Genomic DNA, 19,132 nt, shown 5'->3' with positions numbered 1-19,132 from the left:
AAACACTGAATTATATTCTTTGTAGTGCTTGCCGTGGTCTTTGTTAATCAGCAGACATGCTGATCTATTTTAGGCATTCTATTATTTACTCTCTGCTCGTTTTATTTTGAAGTAAAAGATAATGCAGTTAGAAATTTTAAAAGATAACAGCACGGGTCAGGATATTCTGCAAACATTGTTTAATTCAGTTCCGTAATAATGCTGATGATGGCTTCTCGCCTTCTGAGTTGGCCCACACACTCTCTCTGTGGAGTGTGCTTCCCTCCCCAGGCCCTTTGCCTCCTGAGACAGACCACATTCTGTCTATGGAGTGCGTACCTCTCTAAATAAGACCACTTCTTACCTATCACTTTGTCTCTGACTGAATTCTGTGACAAGACATCAAGAACTTGTGCTTCATTAAGTCCTGAGAGCTGAAACTAAGGCCCAACCCAAGATGGAGGATGGTAACTTAAGGCTGAGCACAAGATTCCTGGAACACTGCCCTCTGACCTCATCACAAGCCAATCAAAGGACAGTCACACACCCAAATTACACCTACAAAAACTTCTCCCTAAAAAGCATTGGGGAGTTTGGGGTCTTGGGGTATAAGCTACCCGTTCCTCTTGCTTGGCCCTGAAATAATATTTCTCTGCTCCAAAAAAAAAACTGATGATGATGATGACAATAATAAAAGCTAAGGTGAATTTTTTTTTTTTTTTAGTATGCCAGACACTCTTTTAAGCTCTTTAACTTAATATTCCTCAAAAGAAACACCCAAGATAGTTATTTGAATCATCCCACCAGATGGGGAAACTGAAGGAATGTGGTTGGGCCATCAAGAAAGTGTTAGAACCAGTATTGACACTCAGGCAATCAGTTTCCAAAGTGGATAACCTTAAATATTATGCTATATAGTCAATGAATATCCTTTGCTTAAATATGAAATGGGCATAAAATGTTAGTGACTTGACTTAAACAGTTTCCTAAATTTCTGTTTTTGAAGCTTGGGTCTTTGTAACTTGGCAATTTTGACTTTGCTTCAAAAAAGTTTACACACCTCTAAAATTACTTTTCTGCTTAATTCTCTCACTACAAGTGCTGTGTACCCTGTTTAACAGATATTTTTGGAATCTCCATTTTCTAGTAGGGCAATAGGTATATTGAAACAACAAAACTGTTGCTCCCCTTCAAAATGATTGACCCAAGAGCCGGGAATAGAATTTGCTCTGCTTACAGGATGCAGGTGTGGGGCAGTTTGGGTGATGGTCAAGGTCCACCCCCATTCCTGGCTCCCTCTCCAGATCCCCTACCTGGTGGCTGCCCACTACTCAAGACAAAGAGCTCCACTGAAGCAGCAGAGAGGAGGCAGATTAGACTCGGCACCAAGAGCCGTTGATAAGCAGCTGCAGGTTGCGGCCAATACAAATCTGTGACCAAAAACCAGAGCCTCTGCACACGATGCTGAGGTTGCGCAGGCATATTTCCATACACTGTCCTCTATGAGGACATCTCCCAACCCTCTGCTTCCGAAAGCAAAAAAGTGAGCTTCCAAAAAATAAACATGCTCCCTCCTCTACCCAACTTGTTTACACTTCCAATTACTCAACTTCTGGGAATTTCCACTTGGTGGGATATTACTATCACTGTGGAATATCTCTGCATAGTTCTTCTTTGGTAGGCTTCTTCCTAGTCTTTTGTGTGTACACTCAAGGATATGGAAAGACTGCTGACACACTGCATTGTGGACCCACAAACTGTAAGAGGCAGGCTTCGGCTTCGAGACTTGCCAAGCCACAGGGGTAAAGTCAGTCACAAAACAGACATGGCTTCACCCCTAAGTTGCTAAATGTGGAGCTATGCAAAGACTGCTGCTCCTTAATTGTCATAATAGTCATATCTGTGCCCACCAGTGTACCCAGCCTCTGCCATGGCACGAACACATAGTAGATGCTCAAAGAACTGTGGAGTGGTTAAGTAAATACATCGATGCAAACCTGAAAATCATGCTCTCACCAATTAGGCCAGCCAGCTCAGAGAGCAAGAATATTTTTTCTCTCTTCATAAAAAATGTTCAAAAAGAAAAACTATACACAAAACTTGCCATATAAGAGAACAATCCTTAAAACATACGTTCAAAAATTATCAGTAAAAATATTTTATAATCACACAATCTGTATTAGGGTAATGATAGTGCAGGGTGAAGAATCTGCCTGCAATGCAGGAGATGCAAGACACACAGGTTCAATCCATGGGCTGGGAAGATTCTTTGGAGGAGGAAATGGCAACCCACTCCAGTATTCTTGCCTGGAAAATTCCATGGACAGAGCAGCCTGGCAGACTACAGCCCATGGGGTCACAAAGAGTAGTATGCAGCTGAGTGACTGAATGCACACACACACACAATCTTTATTAACATATCTAATGGGAAAAAATGTCTTTTGGAGCATTAGAGAGTAATTTGTATATATATATGTGAAAATAAATTTGGCGGCTAAGTTTCATGATATGTAACAAAATTGCTCATTCACAAGAACCTTACAGACTCTTCTTTTCCATACCACTTTGTCCAAGATAAAACTTAGATATGCAAACAACTTAGATGGCAACCCATAACTTAGATATACAAATATACAAAGTTTTCATCTCGTTATTGTTTTCATTTCCATTTTCACCATGTATTCTATGCCTTCAACAACAATAATATCTTCATTACCCAAGTTTATATTCCCCCCCAAAAAAAATTTATGGTACTTTCTAATCAGAAAAGTACTTTCACATATATTATTCATTTTACCTTTAAAAGTGTCCTACTGAGTAACTAGAGAAGTTAATAAAATCACTTTATTGTAATATTCCAATTTTAGTGATAAGGAAGTTAAGGTCAAACTGAAAGGAATTACTCCAAACCTCAAAGCCAGAAAGTGACAGAGCTAAGAGTGGAATACAGTCTTACAGAAATCAGTTCTCTGTGTACTAAAATTTTCTGTACAGAAACCTCCAAGAACCCAAAGCATCCTGTTCTTTCTGAAGTAGATCACTGCTAAATCTTTCACCCCTTATACCTCCTAAGTACTTAAATGTCAGTTTAGATGAAGAGGCAAAAATGGGTCAAGACTATACAGCAATCTGCTTCAAACAACCAGGCTGTCAGGCAAAGTGTTACTTCACCATACAAGAGTCACAGTTATCACATCTGATGAAGATATCGGATCAGATCAGATCAAATCAGTCGCTCAGTCGTGTCCGACTCTTTGCGACCCCATGAATCGCAGCATGCCAGGCCTCCCTGTCCATCACCAACTCCCAGAGTTCACTCAGACTCACATCCATCAAGTCAGTGATGCCATCCAGCCATCTCATCCTCTGTCGTCCCCTTCTCCTCCTGCCCCCAATCCCTCCCAGCATCAGAGTCTTTTCCAATGAGTCAACTCTTCGCATGAGGTGGCCAAAGTACTGGAGTTTCAGCTTTAGCATCATTCCTTCCAAAGAACACCCAGGACTGATCTCCTTCAGAATGGACTGGTTGGATCTCCTTGCAATCCAAGGAACTCTCAAGAATCTTCTCCAACACCACAGTTCAAAAGCATCAATTCTTCGGCGCTCAGCCTTCTTCACAGTCCAACTCTCACATCCATACATGACCACTGGAAAAACCATAGCCTTGACTAGACGAACCTTTGTTGGCAAAGTAATGTCTCTGCTTTTGAATATGCTATCTAGGTTGGTCATAACTTTCCTTCCAAGGAGTAAGCGTCTTTTAATTTCATGGCTGCAGTCACCATCTGTAGTGATTTTGAAGCCCAAAAAAATAAAGTCTGACACTGTTTCCACTGTTTCCCCATCTATTTCCCATGAAGTGGTGGGACCGGATGCCATGATCTTCGTTTTCTGAATGTTGAGCTTTAAGCCAACTTTTTCACTCTCTTTCTCACTCACTCACCAACTTTCACTTTCATCAAGAGGCTTTTGAGTTCCTCTTCACTTTCGGCCATAAGGGTGGTGTCATCTGCATATCTGAGGTTATTGATATTTCTCCCAGCAATCTTGATTCCAGCTTGTGTTTCTTCCAGTCCAGCGTTTCTCATGATGTACTCTGCATATAAGTTAAATAAACAGGGTGACAATATACAGCCTTGACGAACTCCTTTTCCTATTTGGAACCGGTCTGTTGTTCCATGTCCAGTTCTAACTGTTGCTTCCTGACCTGCATACAAATTTCTTAAGAGGCAGGATCAGGTGGTCTGGTATTCCCATCTCTTTCAGAATTTTCCACAGTTTATTGTGATCCACACAGTTAAAGGCTTTGGCATAATCAATAAAGCAGAAATAGATGTTTTTCTGGAACTCTCTTGTTTTTTCCATGATCCAGCAGATGTTGGCTTCAGCGATCAATGCAAAGAAACAGAGGAAAACAACAGAATGGGAAAAACTAGGGATCTCTTCAGGAAAATCAGAGATACCAAAGGAACATTTCATGCAAAGATGAGCTTGATAAAGGACAGAAATGGTATAGACCTAACAGAAGCAGAAGATATTAAGAAGAGATGGCAAGAATACACAGAAGAACTGTACAAAAAAGATCTTCACGACCCAGATAATCACGATGGTGTGATCACTGACCTAGAGCCAGACATCCTGGAATGGGAAGTCAAGTGGGCCTTAGAAAGCATCACTACAAACAAAGCTAGTGGAGGTGATGGAATTCCAGTTGAGCTATTCCAAATCCTGAAAGATGATGAAGATATACTCAGGGGTAAAAACGAGTCATGAAGCAAGCAGCCAATGGACAGGGAAGAAAATAACAATTCATTAAGTTCTTTAAGATAAGACAAAGGAGTGTGAAGGTAGACCTCCAGTGACAGAAGGAAGCATGCTGAACACACAGCAGTCAATACACTTCCTCCACAAGCACCGCCTTCACCCCTAAGTGCCAGGCCAGCTGCCCTGGCCAGAGAAGAGAGGGCACACTGCTCTAAACTGGCACAGTCACATTTGGGCCCCTGATCCTCACTCAGGGCCAGCTTTACTTGACTCAAAACTTAACTCAAAATTCTGTCAAATTTTAATGTGGACCTATTCAATACTAATGCAAAGAGAATACAATCGTGAAAATAATAATATGCATGCTTTAAAGTAGGGCTTACTACAGCTCAACTCCAGAAAAATAAATGACCCAATCAAAAAATTGGCCAAAGAACTAAATAGACATTTCTCCAAAGAAGACATACAGATGGCTAACAAACACATGAAAAGATGCTCAACATCACTCATTATAAGAGAAATGCAAATCAAAACCACTATGAGATACCATTTCACACCCGTCAGAATGGCTGAGATCCAAAAGTCTACAAGTAATAAATGCTGGAGAGGGTGTGGAGAAAAGGGAACCCTCTTACACTGTTGGTGGGAATGCAAACTAGTACAGCCACTATGGAGAACAGTGTGGAGATTCCTTAAAAACTGGAAATAGAACTGCCTTATGATCCAGCAATCCCACTGCTGGGCATACACACTGAGGAAACCAGAAGGGAAAGAGACACGTGTACCCCAATGTTCATCGCAGCACTGTTTATAATAGCCAGGACATGGAAGCAACCTAGATGTCCATCAGCAGATGAATGGATAAGAAAGCTGTGGTACATATACACAATGGAGTATTACTCAGCCATTAAAAAGAATACATTTGAATCCGTTCTAATGAGGTGGATGAAACTGGAGCCTATTATACAGAGTGAAGTAAGCCAGAAAGAGAAACACCAATACAGTATACTAACGCATATATATGGAATTTAGAAAGATGGTAACAATAACCCTGTGTACGAGACAGCAAAAGAGACACTGATGTATAGAACAGTCTTATGGACTCTGTTGGAGAGGGAGAGGATGGAAAGATTTGGGAGAATGGCATTGAAACATGTATAATATCATGTATGAAACGAGTTGCCAGTCCAGGTTCGATGCACGATACTGGATGCTTGGGGCTAGTGCACTGGGAAGACCCAGAGGGATGGAATGGGGAGGGAGGAGGGAGGAGGGTTCAGGATGGGGAACACATGTATACCTGTGGCGGATTCATTTTGATATTTGGCAAAACTAATACAATTTTGTAAAATTTAAAAATTAAAATTAAAATATATAAAAAATAAAAAATAAAAAACCAACCAACCACTGTAAAAAATAAATAAATAAATAAAGTAGGGCTTAAAGACCAAAAAGAAAAAATCCCTAAATGATGAACAGCTAGCTGATTTGCAACACACAAATCTGCTAGAAGCAGACTGCCTCTCTCTTCTCTTCCTGACCTATTCCCTTCCCCTTAGAGGCTAAGGTTTAGGCCACCATGGCTCCCTGATGTTACCACCTAGGAGTCCAGACCAGGGAGCTCCAACTGTCTTTTCCCCAGCACCTCCTTTCACCCCGCTCAGAAGGATTACAAATACACACACCGTACAGGCACACCCCTCTCCCCTTTCACTGCTCACAGCTTACGTAATTCTATCTCAAGCAACCACTCTGCAGTTTGGCTGCTTTTCCAGAACCTATTCCTCGATTTGTTGACAACTCATGGTTCGATCCACAGTCTCCCATGACCTGGTTGGGGGATCTAGAGCTGAGTCCAGAATCCTAGTAAACTAAGCCAATCTACATACTTCCCCTCGGGAGCTGGACATAGGATTGACTGAAGCCCATTCCAGTGACCCTCAGAGCCCCTTCAGAGACCCAGCACATAGTTCACACAATCCTAACGGACCAGAATCTGGGAGCTGCTGAAGCCACCACCTCGCCTCTACAGGGAGCCTAAGACCAAAGTTCTAGAACACCCCAAAACTACATTGAGTAGACAGAGAAGGATCATATCCCAAAACAATTATATCAACTCCTAAGTAAAGCTCCACCTGAACTGTCAGGAGAGACAATAAAATCCCCTTTTGTTGCAAGCAGTCTAGGTTGCATTTTCTACCACTGACTATTACATCTGTGTATATATTCAATAATGAATCTTGGCTCTTCTAGTCCTCACAGTGTCACCCAAGGCAAGTTAATACTTAATCTCTCTAGGCTGAAGTTTGCAAAACAGAGATGACTCCAATCTTAAAGGATTACAGTGAGGATTTTAAATTATGTAAAATACTGACCATAAGGCCTAGCAGGCTGCAGGCACTCAGTAGATGGAAGTTCCTATTGTTGTTTTTTTTTTTTCTATTTTTGTTTTGGCAACTGCTTTTGTTCTCTCCTCTCCAGTGAATGAGGGAATAAATGGACCTAATTTTTGCTGACAAGAATAAAAGTAGAACGAGTATGAACAGCAAGCTCTAGACTTTGGTGTACAACTAGAAAAGGTAACAAATCAGAGACTTCAGACTAAAATTCTTCAAGATGCATGCGAGTACTTGTCAGAGTTTCTCTCCATCATCAAGCTCTCCTCTAATCCTGATCCGTTCAGAATTAAACCTTTTCCATAGAACACTAGTGTCTAAGTCCAATAAATGTGGCAATCACTGATTTGTAGTTTATACATTAATCTAGCAACTATATTTTGTGTATTTAAAACAATAAAGGTTAAGCAAACTTTCACTTACAGTATCAAACATGTAGAGAATTCTGCTGAATACTGAGCCAAACCCCACCTCCTGATATCACAATACAACCAACTATCATGGGTTAACATTAATTTATATCTCTTGTTTTGCATTAGTTTCTGCCATAACCACGTCATTATGCCAGTATTTTCTGAGTCACTTGTGAATGGCAAAAACAAATAGAGCAGTTGTGATTTAATCAGAGACTTCACTGTTCAAACAGCCAGCAAAAGTAGACACATTTAGAATAGTAACTGGATAACAAAACACACTTACAGGCTTATTAATAAGAAGGCAATTAGGTCTTCTGGGAAAATTCATTTTCTCAAAGAATGCTAAAGCAAGCTATAAAATGCAAGTAAAATTGTGTTTTGACATGAATAGCGTACACTGTCTATTACATCAATTTTTCTCTGGAGAAAACTGACAAGAATCTCTGTTCTTAAATATGAGCACAAAAGATAGTAAAAAGAATATCAGTGATAGTTAATGCATTCTACCTAACTCCTATTCATTAAATTTGACTATCCTATAAATGAGCTCCTTATTACAAAGATCCTTAAATTACACTTAGAAGAAAAAGAGAAATATAAAACAAGAAACTGCAGCCACTGGTTAAAAAAAAAAAAAAAAAGAGGGAATACTGTCTTCTATATCAATATGTCAATGTGTAATGTAAAAATGATTGGCATATATCATGCTTGGTTCCTCAGATAATATGTTTACCCTCAAATATTATATAATATATTCATAATCAAACCTATTTAAGTCTTATTTTTATTCTCTTATGGAATATTTCTTTCAAAATTGTCTGAGTATTCTTTAAAAAAAAAAAAAAAAAAAAAACCTGAATAGTTTCGTTGTTTTGATGTGTCTGGGTGATAAATTATAATTAAGTAATACTGATCAGAAATATAATTCCAGGGAAATTTATTTCATGTTGTAATTAATCCTTTCACAGTACTCTTACAATTCTACAGTGAGGTGCATGTGGTACATCTTTTCAAGCTGAGCTTTCTTTGTCTTAGAGCAGGGTTTCTCAAAAATTAACTGTTCAAGCAAATCACCTGGGGATTTTGTTAAAATGCAGATTCTCAATTGGTAGGTCTGCCGTGGGCTCTGTTATGTGATCACAAAATCATTGCAAGTTCCCAGGTGATGCTGATGCTGCCAGTTCATGGACCATAATTCAGGTAGCTATATTCTAGAGCATCTTGCCACTGACAAATCCAATGACCATGAAGCAATCAGCCATCATTCCTTAAATGGGCAGTGAGGACGTTAGAAAGTCTTCCTCTCTCTACTCTTGAATTTGTCAAATGACCTAAGTCGAGTCATATCAAGAAGCTGTGGCCACTCGGCCACTTAAGCAGCTGCCACGTCACCCTACCACCCGACAAGGATTAGGGGAATTTTTGCAGCTCATCAGCTGCTGCCCTGGACTGGGTTTGGAGAATCAGCCTGCAAGCAGCTGGTTAAGAAGCAGGCTGCATAGGCCAAGAGTTTATATAAATAGACACCAATCTGGAGTTAGGCTTCTTAGTTTCTCCTTTAAAGTATGGTATAGGGCAGTCTTGGAGAAGGCAATGGCAACCTACTCCAGTACTCTTGTCTGGCAAATCCCATGGACAGAGGAGCCTGGTAGGCTGCAGTCCATGGGGTCGCTAGGAGTTGGACACGACTGAGCGACTTCACTTTCACTTTTCACTTTAATGCATTGGAGAAGGAAATGGCAACCCACTCCAGTGTTCTTGCCTGGAGAATCCCAGGGACGGGGGAGCCTCGTGGGCTGCCGTCTATGGGGTCGCACAGAGTCAGACATGACTAAAGCGACTTAGCAGCAGCAGCAGCATAGGGCAGTCTATTCTATATTACATAGTTCCTATATTTTCCATTTCAGTTTCTTCATCTACGCAATAGACAAAATAGTTCTCTACACTCAATAATCTAGGGCTCCCCAGGTGGTTCAGTGGTAAAGAATCCACCTACCAATGCAGGAGACATCAGATTGATCTCTGGTCCAGAAAGAACCTGGGCTTCCCTCATAACTTAGCTGGTAAAGAATCCACCTGCAATTCAGGGAGACCCTGGTTTGATTCCTGGGTCAGGAGGATCCGCTGGAAGGGATAGGCTACCCACTCCAGTATTCTTAGCCTTCCCTTGTGGTTCAGCTGGTGAAGACTCTGCCTGCGATGTGGGAGACCTGGGTTTGATCTCTGGGTTGGGAACATCCCCTGGAGAAGGGAAAGGCTACCCACTCCAGTATTCTGGCCTAGAGAATTTCATGGACTCTATAGTCCACGAGGTCGCAAAGAATCTGACACGACTGAGCAACTTTCACTTTCACTTCACTTTCCAAAAAGATCTCACAAGCAACTAAGCCCGGGCACCACAACTATTGAGCCTTTGCTGTAGAGTCCAGGAGCCAGCAACTACTGAGCCCGTGTGCCACTTATGAGTCAGGGCTCCCGTGCTCCACAAAAAGAGAAGCCACTGCAATGAGAAACCCATGAACCCCAAAAGCCCTTGCACAGCAACAAAGACCCAGCAAGCCATAAATGAAATAAATAAAAACAAATCACTCTTTTTAAAAATACTCTATCTAAAATATAAGTATAGGAATTTGATCCCAACTGTAGATACCCTTGGTTTCCTTCTCACTTGAACCTTGGGACAATGATGTTCTATCATTGTTAAGATATGTGTGTGTATGTATGAACATATATACATAAGAACATATTTACATCTTTCAACTTTCTCAACAAAATAAATGCACAGGGTAATTCTAAACACTATTTTATTTGGATTTATTTCTATCTGGGTTCTTTTGAAAATAACTCCTAGAATGAAACCTGTAAAAGGATTTAGTCAGCACTGCTCTGTTCATCATTTTTATTAACAGAGCTCTGTCTACGATCATATAAAGTAGAAACATGGATTATTTCATTCAAGACCACTTAATTTGCTCCTAAACAACTGCAAGTGACACGATAAGCCACGTGTAATTTTGATGGATTAGCAACATACAGAAGAGAATGCCAGAAAATTCAACCAGAGTTAAGTAGGGAAATGGCAATGTTCCACAATAGGATCAATGTGATTCTTACATCCCAAGCCCAGTGTTTCCCAGAAGCTCAACAAATCTGCAAAACCTCACAAAACTTTTTTAATTATGTAAGGTCAAGTTTTTATTACTAAAATACTAACAACAAATCAAAAGAATCTCCATAAGAATATTTACAGAAAAATAAACATACCTCTCCCAACAGAATTTCATGGAACTAACAAAACTTTTCATGTGAAACTATGTTTGTTTAAGAGCATTTTTCATAAAAACACATTTCCACTAAGATGAAATTTGAACCTTGTAAATTATCTACCTCTACATTTCTCATTGATATCACACGTCCAAACATAACTTTTAAAGTTTTCCAAAGCCTAGATACATGTCACTTATCTCAAAATAATAGGCAATATGGTACTCAAATATTTTCTATCCCCATATACAAAAAGGAACTCAAAGTCTCTCTTTCTTCTAGAGACATACAAGCACAAATACTCTGCAACATTAAAAGATTATTTCATGGATTTACAAGCTTATTTCTACCTTCAACTGAAATAAAAATTAGCCTGATTGATGTACTTACTTTGATATCAAATACTCATTTAAGATATCATGAATTGATAAAATACCATTATTCAGAACTATGACAAACAACATGAGTTCTGATGGGGAAAAAAAAAAAAACCTCGTTCACAAGCAATTACAACTTTTTAGGCAAAAAGAAATACCATTTGATAAAGGGACACAAAACAGACACATGATCAAAGGGTAAAGTCTGAGAGGAATACACAGGGGGAAGTTTTCATATCCACAGAATAAGAAATGAATGTGTTTGGACAAAGGCAAAGGCTGATTCCAATAAACAAATAAAAAAATAGGGCTTTTTTTCCCTTTAGAAAATTAAATGAAAGATTAACACGCGCACACAAGATCCCAGTGTTCTTTGCTTTGTCTTTAAGAACAATCTGTAAACTCCTTTGATGATTTCCTGCTCTCAGTCTTCCAGTATTCCTCTTCCTGCCCTCGGTGAAGAACAAGGAAGGGAAATAAGAAGCGCGCAGGCAGAGGAGGACAGCATTTTCCATGCCTCAGAGAAGCAGATCCATATTTAGCATGACTTACACTGTCTGTATCACCACCTTGAGCAGACCTAGAACACAGCACTTCAGAAGCATTAGAAGGCAACAACCTAGTTTCTCTATATAGGGCCATACCACATAAATCAAATGTTTGTTAAAGGCCATAAAAACATGTAGTAAACCATCACGGCCTGAAATATAAGATCAGGTAGGAGGACTGGTGTTTGCTCCGGGTAATGGTTGAGTCATAGTTCCAGTTTTTAAGAACACGATCAGCACCAAAAGATACGTGGTGAAAACAAAAAGGCTGTGATTTTGTAGATGTGCATGTGGGCTTTGTTGTTGCTAGAGGGGAGGGGGAAGAAGCGTGGGAGAGGGGTAGAGTGGCAGAGGGGTTGATTTATTTTTCAAATTCATATTTATGAATATAAAGAGAAGAGCTGTCAGGAGCACATATGCCAAAGCCCAAACAGCAGCCAGACCTGCCTCTTCCCGTCTGGACTGGCCAGACACAAAACAACATCTTGCAATCTAGGCAAAATCAACAGAATCAGATATATGGAGACTAGTGAAAGAAAAACCAGTCCCAGAAATGTATGGTTACATATTATTAATAGTTTAGAACTTGCAGTTTTAATAATTGAGGGATCGAGATTCTGGCCAATCAAAACCAGAAAACTGACAGGCAACCCTTTAAAAAGCTGTCTCTAATGGATCTTGCCAGTACAGATATTAAGTATAAGAGAAATTTAACTCACATATGGAACAGCAAGGAATGAGACACTGAGAAAGTGGCTCTGCTTAGATGAGTTGCAAGGTTCTAAGGAATCAAGTGAGTAAACACTTACAGTGTGACATGCCAGGAACTATATCCAAGGCAGGCTCTGGAGTTGCATTTCCAGGCTCACATCACACTAGAGAGACAACAGTCCCTCTCTAGGTCACTGATAAGACTGCATCTAAAAAGCTGCATTTTTCTCCCACTGAGATGAACAGGCTGAATAGCCAATAGGTAAACAGATAGTTAAAGAAACTGACTAAAAATAAATTTCTTCTATAGTTGGAATACTATGAATGTTAATAGTGGCTCTTCTACAGGTTCAACTCAAGTAAGGATTTACAGGAAGAAAGTTCAAAATAAATAAATAAAAGATAATTTCTCTCACTGTGCTGATAAAATTATGGTCTGGCCAATCTGGGATGTTTATATTCAACAACAATTAAAATGAATGACTGGCCGAGTGAAACACACAAATACACACACACACACACACACACACACACACACACACACACCATCCTGAACTTACAGGAGAGAATGTGGGAGCAAGAAAAGATTGAAGTCAAGGCAGTTAGCTACCTTAATATATGATGATTACACCCTAGATAGCTACATGAAGCTTGACAATGTACAGGGCCAGCTCACATAAATTATTTCACCCCATCCTCGTAAAAACCATGTGGAAAGGTCAGAACAGGTATCATTATCCCCATTTTGCAGATGAGAAAGCTGAGTCTCCAGTTACCTCATCTGTGACTGGTTTTGTCAGCCATCTGAGTCCTAATACAGAAAACGTTCTTACATTGTGATATCAAGAGATAACACCTATACACTCAATGAATAAACTTCAGTACATTTTTGTGCTTCCATGCCTCAATTTCCCCAGATATAACACAGATATGACACATTTTTAGGTGCTGTTTTAAGTGAGTGATCAAATTGAAAGAACACAAGTTGAGATTTACAGGAAGCTCTAGAAATTTAGATTTTCAAGAGGGTCACCACGTAGCATTTTTACACCTTAACTTCAAAAGCTAAGGGAAAAGTCACAAATGATGAAAACACTCCTAAAATTGTGGCCTAAACAAAGCAGACCAGATTGAGCACACGATATATCAAAGATCTAAGGGTCTGTAGTCTTTCAAATTTTGCTTTTGAAGCTTATCACTACATTAGGAACCACATGATAATATCTAAAAGTGAAAACTGGCCTAAATAGTGTGATTTTTAAAATATATTTAACAGGAGAGTTTACAATTCTGAACATGTATTTGTTTTACACTTTCAAAGCATTTAAATTTCTGGAATGAAATAAAAGTTCATCATTTAAAGTAGAAAGTAAGAAAAAAATGCAACAAAGAATACACTTCCAATCTCTGACTCTGTTTTTGCAACAAATCTGATTGCCATAAAATCTGATGACAGTGGAATAACAAATGACTTAGGAGAGGCAGAAAATAGAAATTTTTTAAAAAAACAAATTTTTAATTTATGGAGAAAGGCAGATCCACAATCTGAACTCTGGGAATAAAAGGCATTCTTTTCTGGGCATATAGACAAATCCTGAATGGCAAAATTTTGAGATATAGTCCTGCCAGAATTGCATTTACTAGGCTTGCACATTCTTTTACTTAAATATAAAGTCAAATGTTTTGCTTTGTCAATAAAGAAAAGCCAGGCTTATTTAAATTACTTAGAACTGGACGTCTAAGAACACAACTGTTCATTAGAGATACCTGAACTCCAAGGATCAGAAAAGCTCATCTATACATTCTGCTGGAGGAAATCTAATGTTTATTTGGTCAGTAAAGAGTAAATAACATATGAAAGGAGAAAAAGGGAAAGTTTCTTCACTGATAAAAACATATCCATCAGCTGTTCAAACATTAATAGTTGCAAATTTGGAATACGTGTAAGTTTCATCATGCAACTGGTAGAATTCCAACTTTCAATTAACAAACTACATGCCTTTTCAAGGGTAAGCTCTGCGTGCACTGACAAACACTGTGCAGAAATCAATACCCACTTCCAACTTGCCTACATACAACGTCTTACATCAAGCACGCTTCCAATACTAACCACCACTACCTGTCAGAGACGCTTGCACTAATGCTTACTCCAGAAAGAATTAAAATTAAGCTATCGGTTCACTCATTGCACAGAGCTGTAGTCCTCTGCAAACATCACCTGTATACATAACTTTCCCTGTACTCCCTGCGTTTCATAATCTGCCTGAGTACACATCACATGCTGCCATCTGAATCTGTTGTCCAACTCCTTTTATAGAGTTCTAAAAGGGGGCGGGAAGGGCGAAAGAGGACGCAAGGGAAATAAACATTACTCCGGAAACCAACAATCTGAGTTTATTTCCAGGAAACCAGGCAGCCATAACAACGAGAGAAACCGACAGTGCAAAGTTCGTCCGTTCTCCGCGTCCCATGGCCTCAGCCAGGAGCTCGGCTGCCGCTTCCCGCGTCTTCTGCAGCTTCCCTCGGCCACCTCTGCGTCTCCATCTGCCCTGAGAACCAAGGCAGCAGACGCGCTCGCCAGCCAAGGTGAGCAGGGTGGACAGGCCAGAAAAGTTGTCTGGACCGGCGGGAGGCAGACGATCGCCCGGGAACCTGCTCCCCAGCGTCCACCTGGTGAAAAACTTCAGAGCCCCCAGAGGAGAGAACGAAAGAAACCACCGACAGGAAGGATGACAAAACTGGCAGGAAACGGAGGACGAGACTGGGCGAAATGGGGTTTCACGGACTTGTGGAAGTGGTTTTACCAGAACCCACTAGAACCCCAAAGGGCTAACTGGCGAGACCTCACTGCATGCCTCCTTTGGGGTTCTCTTGGTGGCGGGCGGCAGTCGTTCACAGCCCCCAGCAGGCAGGCCGGCTTCGGGAGGAGCTACGCCAGCTTCGCGGTGGCTCTGCGGGAGGAACCGGCTCCCACCCCGCGCGGGTCAGGCTTCCCCGACCCGGCGCCCAAACCTCGCTGCCCAGAACAGCTCGGTGTGGCTCCTCAGAATCGTGTTTCAAAACATCCTACAGGCTCTGCCAGCACACACACGGAACCTGCTCCGCGCGGTGCCCTAACCCACGGGGCGAGCCCAAAGAGCAGCCCCGCGCTAGAGAACGAGAAAAGGACTGGGGGAGGGACGGGGAAGTAGTTAGACAATAGTCAGGGGAGGTTATTCCCGGGACAAAAAGCACCTGGCAAAGCGCGCCGAGGTCGGTCCCTTCGAGTCTCCACCTTTCTGACAATGGCTTCCCGAGGGGAAAAAAAAAAACATTTTTTTTAATGTTCTAACGGCAGAGAGCTACAAGCCCGCACCAAGAGCAACAGAGTAGCCGTCCCCAGGGTCGTTTACTACTTTTTCTTTCTCTCTTCCCCGGCGCGGTGCAGTCAGCGCGACACGCCGAGGCTCCGCGTTTCCCAAGAAAAGCACTGCCGCCCGCACTCCCGCACCGCCCGGCCCGCCTGCGCCCGGAGCGAGCCTCGGCCGGGAACAATGGGGCGTAACGAGGAAAGTTACCTGAGCCACGGCGCCCACTCGGGCGCCCCGCGTCCCACCTGGCACAAAGTCGGGGGACCTCTCTCCGTCTGCCCTTTCCCCCCGCCCCCCAGACCTCTGCCCACCGGTCCTGGAGAGGAATCCGATCCCTCCCCGGGCAAGCCTCAGGTCGGGGGCACTCATCGGGGCTCCGGACGCCCCCTCGGCCACTCACCTGCGGAGAACTGGCCTTGGGCCGACCCCAGGAGCGGCCAGGGAGGGAGAAGCAAGAGCGCCACAAAAGCGGGCAGCGCCGCCGCCGCCGTATCCATGTCGACTTTGGGATAAGTTTCAAGCCGCTCTGCAAAGAGCTGCCGGGAGGCTCGCAGCGAAACCCACCGCTGAGGGGCCAGCCGGGCCTGGCAGGGTAAGCGCCGGGAGTGGACAGCCGCGCGCCCGCACTTTTTCCTGCTCGGCGGGAGCCAAACTACCTCTGGGGCGCCAGCGTCGCCCGCGTCGCCGGCCGGTCGCGGGGGCTGCGCTCCATGCTCGGCAGAGGCTGCTCCTGTTAGTCAAGAGTTACTTTGCTCGGGGAGGGACGGGGGCGGAGCCGGGGGTGACGTCGCCCCGCGGGCTCCGGGAGCTTCTGAGGAATGCAGGCTCGGGCGCAGCGCCGCCGCCGCCTCCTGCCGGAGAGACACGCGCCAACCCCGGCCGCGCGCCCCGCGCTCCGCGCCGCCTTTGTTCGCAGCCTGAGCCCGGCAGCCGGCCGCCGCTCACGGGTAGCTGGCGGGAAAGGGGACCCGAGCCGTTGGCTGCCCTGTTACAGAAATTGCAGTTTGAGAAGCGGGAGTTGGGTAAGCAGTGTGGCCGAGCCCCAGGGGGCGATCGCAGAGACACCTCCGTCGCCCACGCAGAGGCGTCTCGGGGTTCTGTCCCCAAGACAGAGGTCCCAGCGGAGCGGTGGCCGGCAAGAAGGACCAGTGTAGAAGCGCCCAGAGGAAACACCCACCTGCATCGCAAACCCTGTTCCCTATTGATGTCATAAGGAATAAGACACCCCACCCCCGTAGAAAACTTATTGTTCCTTCCTCATATAAAAATAAAACTTGAACCAAAATAAACGTTCAGTAACTTTCCAGTGTGAACAGCTGGCATGTCTTTTTTTCTGGTTTATCATTTGCCGAATAATTTACTCTCTGCTTCACTGACTTTGCTTGTACTTCTGAAACCTTCAGCCTCTTTCCACTTCTTCCCTCTGGAAGAACCTAAGAACTGCAAGGCTTATTATCCTTGCCTTTCACAGGGTCTGCTGGAGTGGGAAATGGTTTCTGTTTTGTTTTTAATATCTAAGAACTGTTTAAGACGTTAATTATTTCGCAAAAGAACTTAATGGGGACAATGAAAACAGCAACGAAAGATTTCGTAGGCAGGAAAATAATGCTATGACAGTAAAGTATTTTACAGTTTGCTTCTTCTTCAGCAGCTTGAAGTGGTTTCACCATATGCCACACTTACTTGCTTCTATGAAAAGACTGTATAGAGTATACTTTATTCATTTTTGTAAAATAGCAAATAAAATAGATCTGGTCACAATTGAAGAAACAATTTTTATTCAGAATTTTGATGTCATATATACAATTCCTAGAACAATTGAATCTGTTGATTGACATCTGTCAGTTACTTAGACATCTTTAGCTTTTGTAAATCAAGACAGTGTGACATTCAATTTAATATAACATTCACACAATTTGCCAGGACACATATTCCTTTATTCAGATTAAGTATATGCAATTAAAGACCCCATTCTTCCCAGGTGGTGCAGTGGTAAAGAATCCTCCTTTCCAATGTGAGAGACTCAAGAGACACAGCTTCCAACCCTGTGTTGGAAAGAGTCCCAGAAGGAGGAAATGGCAACCTGTTCCAGTATTCTTACCTGGAAAATTCCATGGACAAAGAAGCCTGGCGGGCTACAGGGATTGCAGAGTCAGACAGGACTGAGCATGCCCGCTTCTCTCTTTTCTTCTATTAAAGACCAAACTTATGATAGAGCTCATTTTATATACATATAAAGCAAGGAAAATATATTAGCAAGAAAAATAACTTCTTTAAAAATTTGATACGGATTGATGCTTGATTAAACATAATTGGGCATTTTATAGCTAGCTTCTTGGCACGTTGACCCTTGTCAATTCAATTCAGCATTAAGTTCATTCTTCTTTAGGGTACAATGTGTAATCTTTTAAGTCATCAACCTATAACTCCTAGCACATCAATGTTCCTATTACTTTGATTGAAGAATATTCCTGAATATTAGATAACAAAAAACTGAAGGACATATATTTTTCTTTTAAGGACTTAGCAGAACTTTGTAAAACTTAGCAGCAATGTGTCTCAGGAAAAACAAATGTCCCAGCATCACCACCATCCATATACTAATTAATCTCTTCTTCTATTCCTGAAAGAAAGATGAAGGAAGTTCATGACTCAATAGGTTTGTTTAAACACAGAGAAAGCTTGTTTAAAAATTGACATACAGTGCCAGGGCAAAGTGCACATAGTTCTAGCTTGCCCACTCCTTGAGTCAACTAATAGAGCATTCATCTCACTTTCTCCATCTTAGAAGTAATAACAGTAACAGGTCATGTTTACAGAGTGCTTGTAATGTACTAGGCACTGGTTTAAGACATATAATATCTCACTGAGACATTAAGATATACAAAGTCTACTTGAGTTCAGACAATAATCCTATGCATGCATGCATGCTCAGTGCTCATTCATGTCCAACTCTTTTGGCCCCATGGACTGTATCCTGCCAGGCTCCTCTGCCCATGGAATTTTTCAAGCAAGAATACTGGAGTAGGTTGCCATTTCCCACTCCAGGGGATCTTCTCGACCCAAGTCTTGAACCCGTGTCTTCTGTGTCTCCTGCATTGGCAGGTGAATTATTTACCACTAGAGTGACTTCAGTTTCACTTTTCACTTTATGGCAACCCACTCTAGTGTTTTTGCCTGGAGAATCCCAGGGACAGGGGAGCCTCATGGGCTGCCGTCTCTGGGGTCGCACAGAGTTGGACACAACTGAAGCGACTTAGCAGCAGCAGCAGCAGCAGCAGCAGCAGCAGCAGCACCACTGAAATGAGGAAACAAAGTTAGAGATTA

The 19,132-nt window shown here is 42.2% G+C and overlaps 1 protein-coding gene across 6 annotated transcripts in view; it reads right to left on the bottom strand.

The window, feature by feature from the left end:
- The window catches only part of PTPRK (protein tyrosine phosphatase receptor type K), a 623,130-nt gene extending 606,589 nt beyond the window's left edge, over positions 1-16,541 (bottom strand). For all 6 annotated transcript variants that reach the window (XM_045161947.1, XM_045161941.1, XM_045161943.1 and 3 more), the window contains exon 1: positions 16,206-16,541. In XM_045161947.1, the coding sequence (XP_045017882.1) occupies positions 16,206-16,302 (97 nt within the window). In that variant the 5' untranslated portion in view covers positions 16,303-16,541. The remainder of the gene's footprint in view (positions 1-16,205) is intronic.
- Between the last annotated feature and the right edge of the window lie 2,591 nt (positions 16,542-19,132).

This window comes from Bubalus bubalis, chromosome 10 (genome assembly GCF_019923935.1).
Source record: "Bubalus bubalis isolate 160015118507 breed Murrah chromosome 10, NDDB_SH_1, whole genome shotgun sequence".
Taxonomy (NCBI): Eukaryota; Metazoa; Chordata; class Mammalia; order Artiodactyla; family Bovidae; genus Bubalus; species Bubalus bubalis.
This window is presented reverse-complemented; position numbering and strand designations above follow the sequence as displayed.